General features: G+C 47.3%; 2 protein-coding genes across 3 annotated transcripts in view; one reads left to right on the forward strand and one right to left on the reverse strand.

Annotated features, from left to right (window-relative positions):
- The window catches only part of PMM2 (phosphomannomutase 2), a 19,622-nt gene continuing 7,087 nt past the window's right edge, over positions 1-12,535 (forward strand). The window contains exons 1-7 of one of the 2 annotated variants that reach the window (XM_017663337.3): positions 6-160; positions 4,466-4,577; positions 5,672-5,748; positions 6,424-6,515; positions 9,299-9,398; positions 9,520-9,595; positions 10,819-10,934. In XM_017663337.3, the coding sequence (XP_017518826.1) occupies positions 95-160; positions 4,466-4,577; positions 5,672-5,748; positions 6,424-6,515; positions 9,299-9,398; positions 9,520-9,595; positions 10,819-10,934 (639 nt within the window). In that variant the 5' untranslated portion in view covers positions 6-94. Of the gene's footprint in view, positions 161-4,465; positions 4,578-5,671; positions 5,749-6,423; positions 6,516-9,298; positions 9,399-9,519; positions 9,596-10,818; positions 10,935-12,535 lie in introns of both variants that reach the window. The other variant, XM_017663338.3, reaches the window with a different exon arrangement.
- The window catches only part of CARHSP1 (calcium regulated heat stable protein 1), a 27,980-nt gene continuing 21,222 nt past the window's right edge, over positions 5,778-12,535 (reverse strand). Inside the window, exons 4-5 of the transcript XR_012121962.1 lie at positions 6,567-6,732; positions 5,778-6,167 (exon numbers count right to left, since the gene is read on the reverse strand). The gene's annotated coding sequence lies outside the window, so the exon portion shown is untranslated. The remainder of the gene's footprint in view (positions 6,168-6,566; positions 6,733-12,535) is intronic.

The following is a 12,535-nucleotide window of genomic DNA, read 5'->3' on the forward strand; positions in this document are numbered from 1 at the left end:
AGGCAGGCGGGGCGGCTCGTGGGCGGGACCGGGAAGTTCCGGGCAGAGTTCCCCGTGCCACGAGTCCTGTCGGGTGCGGACGGGACCTCGGGACATGGCGGCGCCCGGCCCAGCGCTCTGCCTCTTCGACGTGGACGGGACGCTGACGGCCCCGCGGCAGGTAGGTGGCGCCCGGCGGGCTGGCGGTAGCCGGTGCGGAGCGTGCAGCTGCTCCCTGACGAGGCGCCGACCGCGCTGGGTGGGCGTCGAGCACCCCTGCCTCCTCTGGTGGGGCTGGACTTTATTCTGGGTTCCCGGATGGATAAGACGGAAGCCCCAACCAGCATTTCAAGACCTCAGTGTGCACGGAGAGACGGGGCGGGGCCGAAGAACTGGGGAGCAAGAAACCTGCTCTGGGTTGGAAAACCCAGTCCTGGACTCTCGCCCCAAGCCCTGATTTGAACCCCAGCTCAGCCCCCTTACCAGCTGTATGCCCTCCTCACACCTGTCACCTAGGAGCCATGCCTTGTGATATGAGAAACATAGATTTCCAGGTCAAGGGACCTGGTAGGGTCTCACCTTTACGCGTTAACAGTTCTGTGACCTTGAGCAAGTCACTTAACCTCAGAGGTTCAGCATTTATGGCTTTAAATGAGGCATCCCTTGTTGAATATGGTGTTTGTGATAATCGAGTGAAGTCGAATACCTTGAATACAAAGATCACAAGTATCTTGCATACGGTAGCCTGTATTGAATAATATTCAATAAATATTAGCGGCTGCCACTACTCCCTTCTCCAGCCCCTGCAATGGACTGGGGTGACGGAGGAGCCCTAGACTGTCAAGGCTGCCTGCTGACGACCTCCTTGGACTTCTGGCAACTTGCTTCCCGCTTCCAGATTTTGCTGCAGGCTTTCAGTTAAGATCAACATTTGTGATGAAGCTCATTCTGCCCCGCCCCTGGCACAGATTGATCACTAAACATCAGCCATTCAAATTTAAGACTGTGCGCTGATAAATGGCTTAACTATCTTCCGTTTCTGTGCCCAGCCCCTTAGTTTTGGCCGAATGGGAGCAGTGGTGTGCCCCAGGGTTCTTACATTAATTGTGTGTGCCCTTAGGGGCACATTTTGCCTTTCTGAGCCGCAGGTTCCATGTATCTAGTGATGATACTCAACTGCAAGTTCTCCCAAGACTCTCTGGCTCAGATTCTGTGATTAACACTTGATTGTTAAAAGCCGATAGTGGTCTGGAGCCGATGTCGGTGATTCATTGTTTGTAAAGGGCGAGATAGCAAAAACTTTTGTCTTTATCAACCATATGGTCTGTAATAAGTACTCAACTGTCATGCAGAAGCAGTCATAGAACATATGTAGACACAGCATGGCTGTGTTCCAGTAAAACTTTATGTATTTATTATAAAACAAACAGCAGCCCTACTGGCCCATTGGCTGTAGTAGTATAGGGTTTACATTCCAAGCTTTTTTACACGATACTATCATTGGACCCTCTCAACCTTTCTCCCTCTTTTATCTCCAGTTGGATAGTTGTTACAACCCTTTTAAACATAAGGAAACAGAGACTCAGTGAAACCATGATCGTCTCAATTTTGCACACCAGATCTGGTACAAGTCTCTGGACCACAGGGCATTGTTACTTGCTAAGTGCCATATTCTGCCACTGCTCTAAGGTGAAAGTGTAAGCATATACTTTTAAGCATGAAGTTTGAAACAGCAAAGAAACTGTGCAACCCACAGTGTATTCATGCCCTTAAAACATTTGAAACATGATACTCTTCACAGTGAACATAAACGATTTTAGCACTCAGAACAAAGTGTAATTTAAAAGCAAATTGTTTCTGTGTGCCAAGTACTGTAGGTAAAAAATTAAAATATTTTAGGAAGAAATCCATTTATTTTACAACCTTTCCCTTCCTCATACATATGCATTTTCAAACACCGATAAGCACAATACATTCTGGAAGCAGAAGAACAGGTTATCTTTTCTTGCAGCTGCTGAAGCAGGATACGACCCAAACAGGTAAAACCTAATTAGAATGGAGCCCAGAGTTTTGCACAGTTCGCATTAGTGCAGTTTGTCTTGCGCCGAGTATTTTCCTAAGAAATGCCATTCTGTCTACAAACAGTTGAAACTTAAAAGGCTGCAAAAGGAAAGGGGACATAATCCTGGGTGGATAGTTTTCCAACTTGAAGCATGAAAAATTTCAGACATACAGAATCCCTGAAAAAATAGTACACAGAACAGCCATATCCCCACCACTGAAATTCAACAGTGATGACACTAACTTTCTCTATACTTTTTGCTTTTTTAAAATCTTTGCTAAGCTGCAGTTATTGGGGTACCTCACCCCTGAGTATTTGAGCCTGCCTCTCAGGAGGACAAGCATATCTGTTGTAACCATGTATCATCATCACACCTAAGAAAATTATTACCAATTCCCTAATGTGATTGAATATGCTAGTCCAAGGCCAGATAACACATAATGATTTATTATATAATAAATAATTAATTATATTATATAAAAATTGGAGCTTCCCAGGCCATGTGGTCTCTGCCACAACTTCTCAACACTGTTGTGGAAGCCACAGGTACTACCTAAGGGAGTGGGCATGTCTGAGTGCCAGTCACCTGGATGGAAATAGGAAGCAGGCTGCTTCTAGCCCACGGCTCCTGTGTTGTCGACACCCTCCACTCCAGTCAGTGTTCCTTAATTGTTCTCAAAAGTCCTTTTATAATTGTTTTAATTTTTTCAGAAGGAGAATTTTTGACATTGTTCTCACCTTAATTTCAAGCTTTTTGATCTTTCTCTGTGTTTTCTTTTGCCTGGAGCAATTTATGAAGAATCCCTTACAACTGTCAGTTCAAAAGAGTTAAGAACAACATAGTAATATTGCTACGTGGCTCTTTTGCTCTAAAGAGCTCTCCTGCGGTGGGATGTAGTTTAGATGCTCCTTTGTGGTCCCAAGCAGCTGGGTTGTATTTCCTGTCAAAAAATATTTGCTGCCACTTGCAGGTGCAAAGGCACCTTCTGCAACCCGTTCACACTGCAGAGCAGCCTGCTGGCCGACCGCAGTACCACTTAGGTCATCCACGTGCACACGGGGTAAGGGAAATCAGTTGTACCCATAGGCTTTTTGAAGATGGAAATACTGCTTTTGTTGTTAATGGTGTAGCATTTTTTAATATTTTGCAATCAAAGGAGTCTTCCCACTTCCTCCCATCCTGATGTCAGATCTGAGTGAACCCCTCAGGGGACTCTGAGACCCCTGTCCACCGGCACTGAGTCACAGAGGCCACCTGTCCAGTTGCAGATTTTACCTCCCAAGTCGCTACTCCACTGGGCGATGTAGATAAGACTGCACTCGGTCATAAGCCCTTTATTAATCACATCGCTGGACTATATGTAACTCTTGACATTTTTTTCTAAGTGAAAGGAGAGTAAACGCTAGATGTTTATGTACTGATATTAAGTGGGTTTTTTTGTTTCTAATTCCTGGTAACCTAATTTGTAAAGATGGTCCGTGTAAGTGTACAATTAAGATTGCTAAAAGTAATGAATAAAACTTTTTAGCGTTGTGATTTGTCTGAATACAGGGATACCTTTTCATCTTAGTTTATAATTTCTTTTTTAAGTCAGCATGCAATTTGGAAATTTAACTGGCATAAAATTATACTTGTGTTGGGGAGCATGGGAGGGCTGTGCAACACAGACAAGACCAGTAGTGACTCTACAGCATCTTACTACACTGATGGACAGTGACTGCAATGGGGTACGTGGGGGGGACTTGGTGGAGGGTGGAGCCTAGTAAACATAATGTTCCTCATGTAATTGTATATTAATGATACCAAAAAAAAATTATACTGTTGAAACCACTGTTTATAGATAGCTTTCTTTCGGGGACAAACTAAACGTATCTGGTGATCTTACTCTTAACACTTCTTTCGGTTTTGTGTAAGTAATCAGTCAGTTCTGAACTTCCTCTTTAATGTCATTACGTTATTTTGTTTTAAAATCAACAACTTAAATCCCTAGAGTATAGCGTTTGAAAGGAACGCCCCAGGTCTGTGTGCATTCGCGTGGAAAGATCACCTTAGCTTAGTGCTGAGAAAAGCAAGTCACTGCTCAAGACGGGGAATAGATGAGTCTACTTGTATTCCGAAAAGTAACCTATTTACATAAACATAGAGAGGCAAGTATATAAATGCATAGAAAAATAGCTGGCACCGTACACATCTGTTAATAAGTTACTTAGGTGTTAACCTAGGTAAAAATAAGTAAAACGGGACAGATTTGTTCTGGTAGAAAGTTGATGTCCCAGATCACAACTAAAATGCTTGCGCTGACCTAACAGGCCTAGAAATTGAACTGGCGTGTATGAGGTAAGGGTGGTATTATTATTCTTGCCCTGTTAGCCTCCTGATTACTTAATGGCTCATGACTGTAATGTTTTCCTTTTGGAATGTAGAAAATTACCAAAGAAATGGATGGCTTTCTACAAAAACTGAGGCGGAAGATCAAAATCGGAGTAGTAGGCGGGTCGGACTTTGAGAAAGTACAGGAGCAACTGGGACATGATGGTAAACTCTGCATTGCTGGTTACATTGTGGTAAAAGATTAACCTTTTATGAGGATATTGAGACCTGTAGCCTTTAGGAATCATAGGCAGTCCCGAGCCCTCATCCCCATGTGGCAGGCTTCCAGCTTCCTTGTTAGAGGAAATGTTTTCTCTGTATGTTCCCTGTTTTTATTCTTACAAATAAATTTCTGGAGTTGCTGTTGGAGGCCTTGGTACTCAGCTGCGTGGGTAGATTCACCTGGCAGGTGAGTGTCAGTGTCTGCATGGAATACCTCCTGTTGTCCCCATCCACTACCCCTGGGGGCTCAGCTCGGCCCCATCTCCTGACTGTCCTTCTCACCCCGGTGCTGAGGTGCCCTCTGGGTCTGGGGCCCAAACACGGAGTTTCTCACCCAGGCTTCCTCCCCCACCTCCTGAACCAGAATCTCCAGCGCAGTACCCCAGAAAGCTGGAGGTGCTCGCTGGCCCCTTCCCTGGAGGTTCTGACTCAGTAGGTCAGCTGGGCCTGGGAATCGAGAGGTTTTAGTGCACAGCCCTGCTGGTGTAGCACTTTCTACGGAGTACTGGAAACCATGTAGTTATATGTCTCCACGACTAGGACCGTTCATTATTATACCCGTACCCACTTGATGGCATGGCGCCCCCACCCCCAGAGCGGCATTACCCCCTGTCCTCTAGGGGGCAGAATCATCCCATTGGAGAACCACTGCTCTAGGTGCACTTCCACCCTGGCCCTGGGGACGCAGATTCAGAAAGCCTGAGCACGGGGCCTGGAGGTCTGCGCCTTCTCACCTATGCCCTGGTGGCGATGTGGATTCACAGTGTGTCTCCCTTCACAGAGAGAGAGGCTGAAGGCAGAGGTGTGAAATGACCCATTACCCAGTCTCCAGCCTAGTCGTTATCTTCTAAATCTGTAATTGAGAGCCTTTTTAAAAAAACTTTTCAGGAGCTTTTCCCCACGCTCCCAGTCTACTAAGACAAGATATTTTTTATGGTCTGTACTGGAGTTAGCAGTTTTATCAATGATAAGCATTAAGAAATAAAACACGGGTTTCAATTCATTGCATCCTAAATTTTCTTTTGTTTTGGTTGTAGTGGTTGAAAAGTACGATTATGTGTTTCCAGAAAATGGCTTGGTAGCATACAAAGATGGGAAATTCTTGTGTAAGCAGGTAGGTCCTTGACTGTGCCAACTACTGTATATACTAATAAAATATTTTCTACAAAGGTAGTCGACATCGAATGCTGCTGGGGTGGCATATGTGGGAGCTGAGGGACAGGGGTGCGAATGAATCTTCAGCCTGTTTTCGTTTCTGCATTTTGAATGCTGAGTCATGTGACTCCAATTTGTTCACTTAATTTTTGTAATTGTTTTTTAAAGATAGTTAACCTAATATTTCTATGATGATCGCAGAGACCAGGGCAGGCTGTCTCGCGACAAGTACATTTAAGAGGTACTGTGTAGCTCTTACTAGTGCTAAGGTCATCCTATTCAGACACAAGAGAAAGCCCAAGTGGGACAAATGCATTTCCTATCAGTGGAATAAAAGCAGTAGCGGTAAACGACTTCTTTGGGCCTTCCTTGAAGCATCTGAAAGATAATAAACACAAAAGTCCTGAGTAATGAGGCAGGAAATGCTTTGAGTAAAGGCCCTTTCTGGTTTGCCTAATGTTTTCAACCAGAGTAAAAAGGGAAAAACGGGAAAAGGCAGTGGGGCGTGTACCCTCCCTGCCACTTCAGCCTAGTGACCCCGGGCCAGGAGTGGCTGAAGTGGCTGAGTTTGCTATAAAGCCATTCAAAAATGCCTTCTGCTGAACCAAGTAACTCCAGGGTTTTCTTCATCTAGAATATTCAGGGTTACCTGGGCGAGGCCCTAATCCAAGACTTAATCAACTACTGTCTGAGCTACATTGCGAAAATTAAACTCCCGAAGAAGAGGTAAGTTTGCTTTTAGCTAAGAGACTCCCCTGGAACGTGGGGCTGCGTCACCTGGTGGGTGGTGCTGATTGACATCCAAAGCCCAGTGCTCGAGGAGGAATCTCCGCAGACGTCCCGCAAGCCCACAGTGGGGGACTGATTCCAGGCGTGGTGGCGCGTCCCTGTGATGGAGGTGGGGACCTGGATGCCTTCAGAGGCTGCAGGTCAGGGGAAAGGCCTGTGAAATGCAATGCAGAAAAAGCCATGTAAACCCCAAACCCGGGAGTCTCCACTGGAGGCCCCAGGCCACACCGCCACAGCCATGTTTGGCCGGCCCAGGGTTCAGAAGTCTAATTTCACATTTCTAAGTATCTGAGGATGCCGCAACAGGATGCCCAGTCCCGCATGGCGGCAGTCGGCCGGCTGAGGAGCGCCGTCCCACCCCGGCTCCCCAGGCTGCACAAGCCACTGCTCATTTTTCTGACCTCTTTTGGCATTTGATGTGGGCACTTGCTTCTTACTCTGGATGCTATCATCTCAGTTCCCATTTTTAGGTAATAAAAAGTTACATACATGCCAAACTAAACAGAATTGAGCCCCCAGGCTGGCAGTATAACCACTGGCAAAATGAATTTCCAATAGCCACAGCAATATTTAACTATAACGAGTCAACAAACTGAATAAAGTTTTCTAAGAAACAAAAAATGTTACATGACCACAGTTCAAAGATGGGTGGGAAATGGACCCATATGCTAACAGTGGCTCTTTGTTGGTGGGGTTACAGGTGGTCTCTTTGAAATACTTTTCATTTTCTTCTCAGTTTTCTGTACTTAATGTGTGGCACCTTAATGATCAGGGGGAGAGAGATTTTTTAAATGGCGGTTGAATTTCAGGACATGCTACACTTCCCAGGCTGCCCAGATTATCTGAATTCATGAAACAAGTGCCCCTTCTCAGCACCTCCGCTCATGCAAGGGGCTTCCCTTCTCAGGTCTGCCCGGGGAAGGGGGTGATGGCACAGGCCAGGCCGAGAATCGATCTTTGTTGCAGCCGGGTGATGGCCCAGAGGGCTCTGTTATTCTGTTCTGCTTTCTTCTGTGTATGTTAGAGATGCTCCATAGGCAAACGTGACAGTGACCCCAGGTCAGTCAGTCTACTGCGGGCAGTGCATCGAGGGAGGAGTGGAAAAGGAGAAGACATAGTCCTGTCCTCAAAGAGGTTATCAGCCAGTGAGGGGCTCCGCCAGGCAGAGCTGCAGTTCACGTTAGCATGAGATATGGGCATATTCCGGAGCAGACCTGAGACCCACTGTGGGCAGTGTTTGCCCGCGTTTCCTGTCAGTACTGACTATGCCCCACATGGGTCAGGCAGGTGCAGTAAGACTTCAGATAGTCCATGTTGATAAACCACCTTGATTCACCTTAATTCTGATGTTTGTGAACAGAAGGGGTTCTGAAATCCATCTGCCTCCCTCCCTTGGGAAAAAAGTGATCATGTGACCTTGAATTGGGGAAAAGGAATTGAGCTCTTTCTGACCATGGAGGACCCAATGCCCTGGGTCGCCCTGGGAATGACCAGCAGTTCCCCTCACCCCAGTGTACACGCAGAAGGTGCAGGGCCAGCCCTGCGTCAACTCCAGGACATCCCAGACAGGGTTTCGGAGGGAGCATCTCAGGTGCGCATGTGTTGTGTCACTGAGATTTTGCTGTTTTTGCGAACTAGGGAGTATGCACTGCTCCCTAGTTTACAAAGTACTTTTACACAAACTGCTACATTCATTGTTGGCAAGACCCTGCAGAGGTAACCAGAGGAGGCGCCGTGAGCCCCATTCCAAGACTCAGAGAGGCGTCCAGAGGTACACAGTGTCCTCTTGAGTGTTTACAAATGGCTGGTGCCTGGAGATGGGTGGGGGCCATGTGATTAAAATAACTGAAAGGGTCCAGGGAAAATGTTCCAGAGGTTCACAGGCATCAGTGTTTGGAACTGGAAGACAATGCAGAGCACAGGGTCTGTCACAAAACACTTAAATTGCACTTGTCAGAATAAAGAGCTTACAAGTAAATTTGAGTTTTTAAGAAATTCTTTTGAGACTCAAACTGGAACTGTGGTGGGGAAATAGTGTTTTCTTTAGGAACAGAAATTTATAAGAACTGAACGAGTGTCCGGCTGTTCTCATTTTCTGTGACCAACTCAGCTGTGGGAGCAGTCGGCCTCTGCAGGACTTGCGTTTCCTCAGATATTCCTGGGGCTCACCAGGTGATTCTCAGACCCTTTTCCTGTGGAGCTTTGCAATCAGTGTGTTCAAGAGGTCTGGGGCATATATTTTTTAACTCCCTGGGGAACTTGAAGAGCTGATAATCATTTTCATCATTCTTTATTACCTACACAATTCTCTGCCCAAGAGAGTCACTGTCCAGCAGAAATAGTGTGAGCCTCATGTGCAATTTTAAGTTTCCTGTAGCCATGTGGGAAAAAGAAGAAAGGAATGGGTGAAATTAATTGTAATATTGTATTTAACCCAGTATATCCAGAATATAATCAGCTTAACATATAGTTGATATAAAATATTATTAATCATGATTACATTTCTTCCTCCTACTAAATCTTTGGAATCTAATCTCAATTCACATTAGCCACATGTGGCTCTCGGCTGCCGTATGGCCCAGCCCAGCGCTGGGGAATGTTGGTCATGCTAGCCTCTGCCGTTTGAAATTGCCTGACTTTTTAGCCTGTTTATCCATCCATAATGTTGCCCAAATAAATAATGCGTCCCCGTGACATCTGTCCCCCCTTTTCCTCTCCAGGGGTACCTTTATTGAATTCCGGAATGGGATGTTAAACGTGTCCCCTGTCGGAAGAAGCTGCAGCCAGGAAGAACGCATGGAGTTCTATGAACTTGATAAAGTAAGTCTTCCGAAATATCCTGGGTTACAAAGATAAAACACACAATTTTGTGGCCAGTAGTTAAGGTGTGCTCTGTGAACTGCGGTGCAGTAGACAATTGGTATCTTTCTGTTTTTCCCAGAAAGAAAATATAAGAAAGAAATTTGTGGCGGATCTGCAGAAAGAGTTTGCAGGAAAAGGCCTCACGTTTTCCATAGGTATCGTATATTAGCTGGGTTTCAAGCTTTGATAACTGTTTGCCATGAGTTTGTTATGGACCGTTGAGCTCTTGAAATTGGACGGTGCTCAGTTTCAAGGTAGGTGAGAGGACCTCGGGAGCAGCCCACCCGTCCACAGAGAGGTCTCAGGAGCAGACCCCCCTGTGTGGTCAGTCCTGGCAGAGACTTGCCCAGCCAGGAAATGACTTCCAGGGCTTGGGCCTAAATTCTCACCCAGGGGGATCCTTCTCCCTGCACTTCTCCTTGTCAAAAGTAAGAGCTTCTTCCCTAATAAAGAGTAAGACCCCATCCTGACACCTCCGGACAGAAGACAAGCCCGTTAGCGAACTCGGTGGGAGAAATGGGATGGGCACCTCTAGGTAAATCAGACTGGGTATGTTCTGGAATCATACAGTGTTTGAACAGCAAGGACCTTAGAAGGAAGTTGGGTTGGTTTTACAAATCAAGAAACCAAGGCCCTGGAAAGGAAAGGGACTTGTCTGAGTTGACAAAGCTTTTATTTACTGTGCAAACGCTTCGGTGGCTGAGGCAGGTCTCTTCCTGCAGCTCTGAAGTCTCAGAGTCTTGCTTTGGTAGTTAGAATATGCCCATTGGATGCTTTAAGCACACTTCTCCCGTCAGCACTGCGAACCGTTCCCAAAAGGCCTCTCGTTTTACTGGTGCTGATAAGTGTATGGTCAGAGGAAACTGGAAGGCAGAGGGGTTCTGCACACTGGGGGAAAGGGCAGTTTTTCTAGTGCTCGCAGACTGAGAGGAACGTCATTCTGACAAAGCTCTGAAGGGTGTTTGCAAATCACCTCCACGCCGTCTTCATTTTTCCTGCAAGATGAGCGGCGTGCAGCCCACTTCTGGGCATTCCCCACTGGGAGCACGTCCAGCTCCCATGCGCACACTGCATGAAGCTGTTAGCAGCACTGCGTTTAAACCCACTCGCTTGGCGGAGCACTGAAATGCAAACGCATTTCTCATTCTGACGTGGCGCTGCATGTCTCATCTTCAGATTTTAGGTGCAGTAATGCTGGAAAAAAACCAGTGGGATTAATTTCTAGAACCCCTCCCTAAGTAGTGTAACAAACAAGGGCGCCACAATTCCACCTTGGCGGTCCAGCTGCGGACGAGAGTAAATCACACCTATTTTCGGTGACCTGTCGTTAGCCTCCTTGTGTCCTTCAGCTTCTGCGTTTCCCCTTCCTGCTTGGCAGGAGGCCAGATCAGCTTTGATGTCTTTCCTGATGGATGGGACAAGCGGTATTGCCTGGGACATGTGGAAAATGACGGCTTTAAGACCATTTATTTCTTTGGAGACAAGACTATGCCAGTAAGTGTGCAAGTGCTTTTGCAGTTTCATTGTTCGGTCTGGACCGGAGCAGGGCTGGACAAGCGGGCATCCCCCACTCTCACTCTCCCCACCGGCCCAGCTCGAAGTGAGGGGTGGCCTCTGTCCCAGCAGAGGCCTGCGGTGAGCTTCCCGCCACCCCAAGCTGGGTGCCAGATGCTCTGATGGAGGCAAGAACCAAACCTTTCAGTTGCCTCCTGAGTTAAATATTGCCCACGTCGGGTACCGTCCAGAACTCCTACCCCAGTGCAGCTGCCCAATCCTTTCTGCATTTCAAAGCCCATGCCACTTTTATATTATTTTTTTGCTGTATTTTTTCCCAGGGGTATTCATTGTAAGTTGGACGCTAGGATCCTAAATGGTAGGAGGACAGGGAACCTCACAGGTCTGAAATTCAGGAGAGGGATATGGGGAGGGAGGGGGGTCAGTCCCGGGCATCACACACACAGGGTCCGGGGAGCTGTCCCAAGGGGCTGTGGGAAATCCCAAGTCCAGGACTGACTAAACTGGAACCGAATGTGGAGGCAGTGCCAGCAGGAGACATGCATGGGAGGTCTTCCCCAGAGCCGCCAGCATGGCAGAACAGGGCTATGCTCGGGACAGGGGGCGTCCCCAAGGAGGCCATCTCCCTCTAAATTCCTCTCACCCTCTGCCCCTCTCACTCCCTCTCGGTGCTGCGCTAGGGTAGCTGTTAGCTTGCCGCCAGAGGTCCCACTGCGGGCTCTGTGGCCATCCTGCACCCTGTGGGTACATCATAAATGCCGCATCTGTGGGCTGTCCATCCCTCCAATCTCTGGTCCACTCCAGAAAACTTGCTACTCTGCTAAGGTCTGTCCAGGGTGGACCCATCTTCCAGCATGAAAGGGACTTCTGGATAGTACAGTCTCATGAGTTCCTTTCAAAACGGTAAAACTGGGACTCAGAAAGGTTAAGTGGCTTGCCCACCATCTCACAGCAAAGGACAGAGCTGGTGGCACCAGAATAAACTGATAAGCTGCCTGCTCTTAAGTGAGTATGCTTTCCAGTCGGCCATTGGAAGACTGGAAAAAATATGATGGACTGCGCTGACTCCATCGGGGAGGGGAAGAGAGTGTCCTAGTTCCCAAACGAACATGCCGTCTTCAGGAAGTGTATCCTGCAGCCCTGTTCTTAATGAAGGAGAGAGATGGCTTAAAACCACATCCTTTTTGGTGAAACGCTTCGGATGCAGGCTTTGAAAACAGTCACGTGCTGCTGTCTTTCGGAAAAGCAAGCTAATGAAATCACACCCGGGGCCTCAGGAACAGCCGGAAGCTCAGTCCTTCCAGCCTGCTGCCCTTCCTAACAGGCTGGGGAGAGAGCTGCTCCGGCAGGCTGACGCACACGTTTCCTGACGGTGCCATCTTGCTGTAGGTGAACAGCCATCCGAGGCCTCGGTTAGGGCTCTGCGGAGAGGAGCGTGGCTCTGGGGAGCATCACGAATGACTGCTTTGGGGGATTCTTCACTTGGGGGTCAGGGTTTTCGGTTCTGTTTGACCACTTCATTGCCATATCAGTTCTTTTTAATTTTTAATCTTCACTGCTTTTTTTAAAAGCGGACACTA

This window comes from Manis javanica, chromosome 10 (genome assembly GCF_040802235.1).
Source record: "Manis javanica isolate MJ-LG chromosome 10, MJ_LKY, whole genome shotgun sequence".
NCBI lineage: Eukaryota > Metazoa > Chordata > Mammalia > Pholidota > Manidae > Manis > Manis javanica.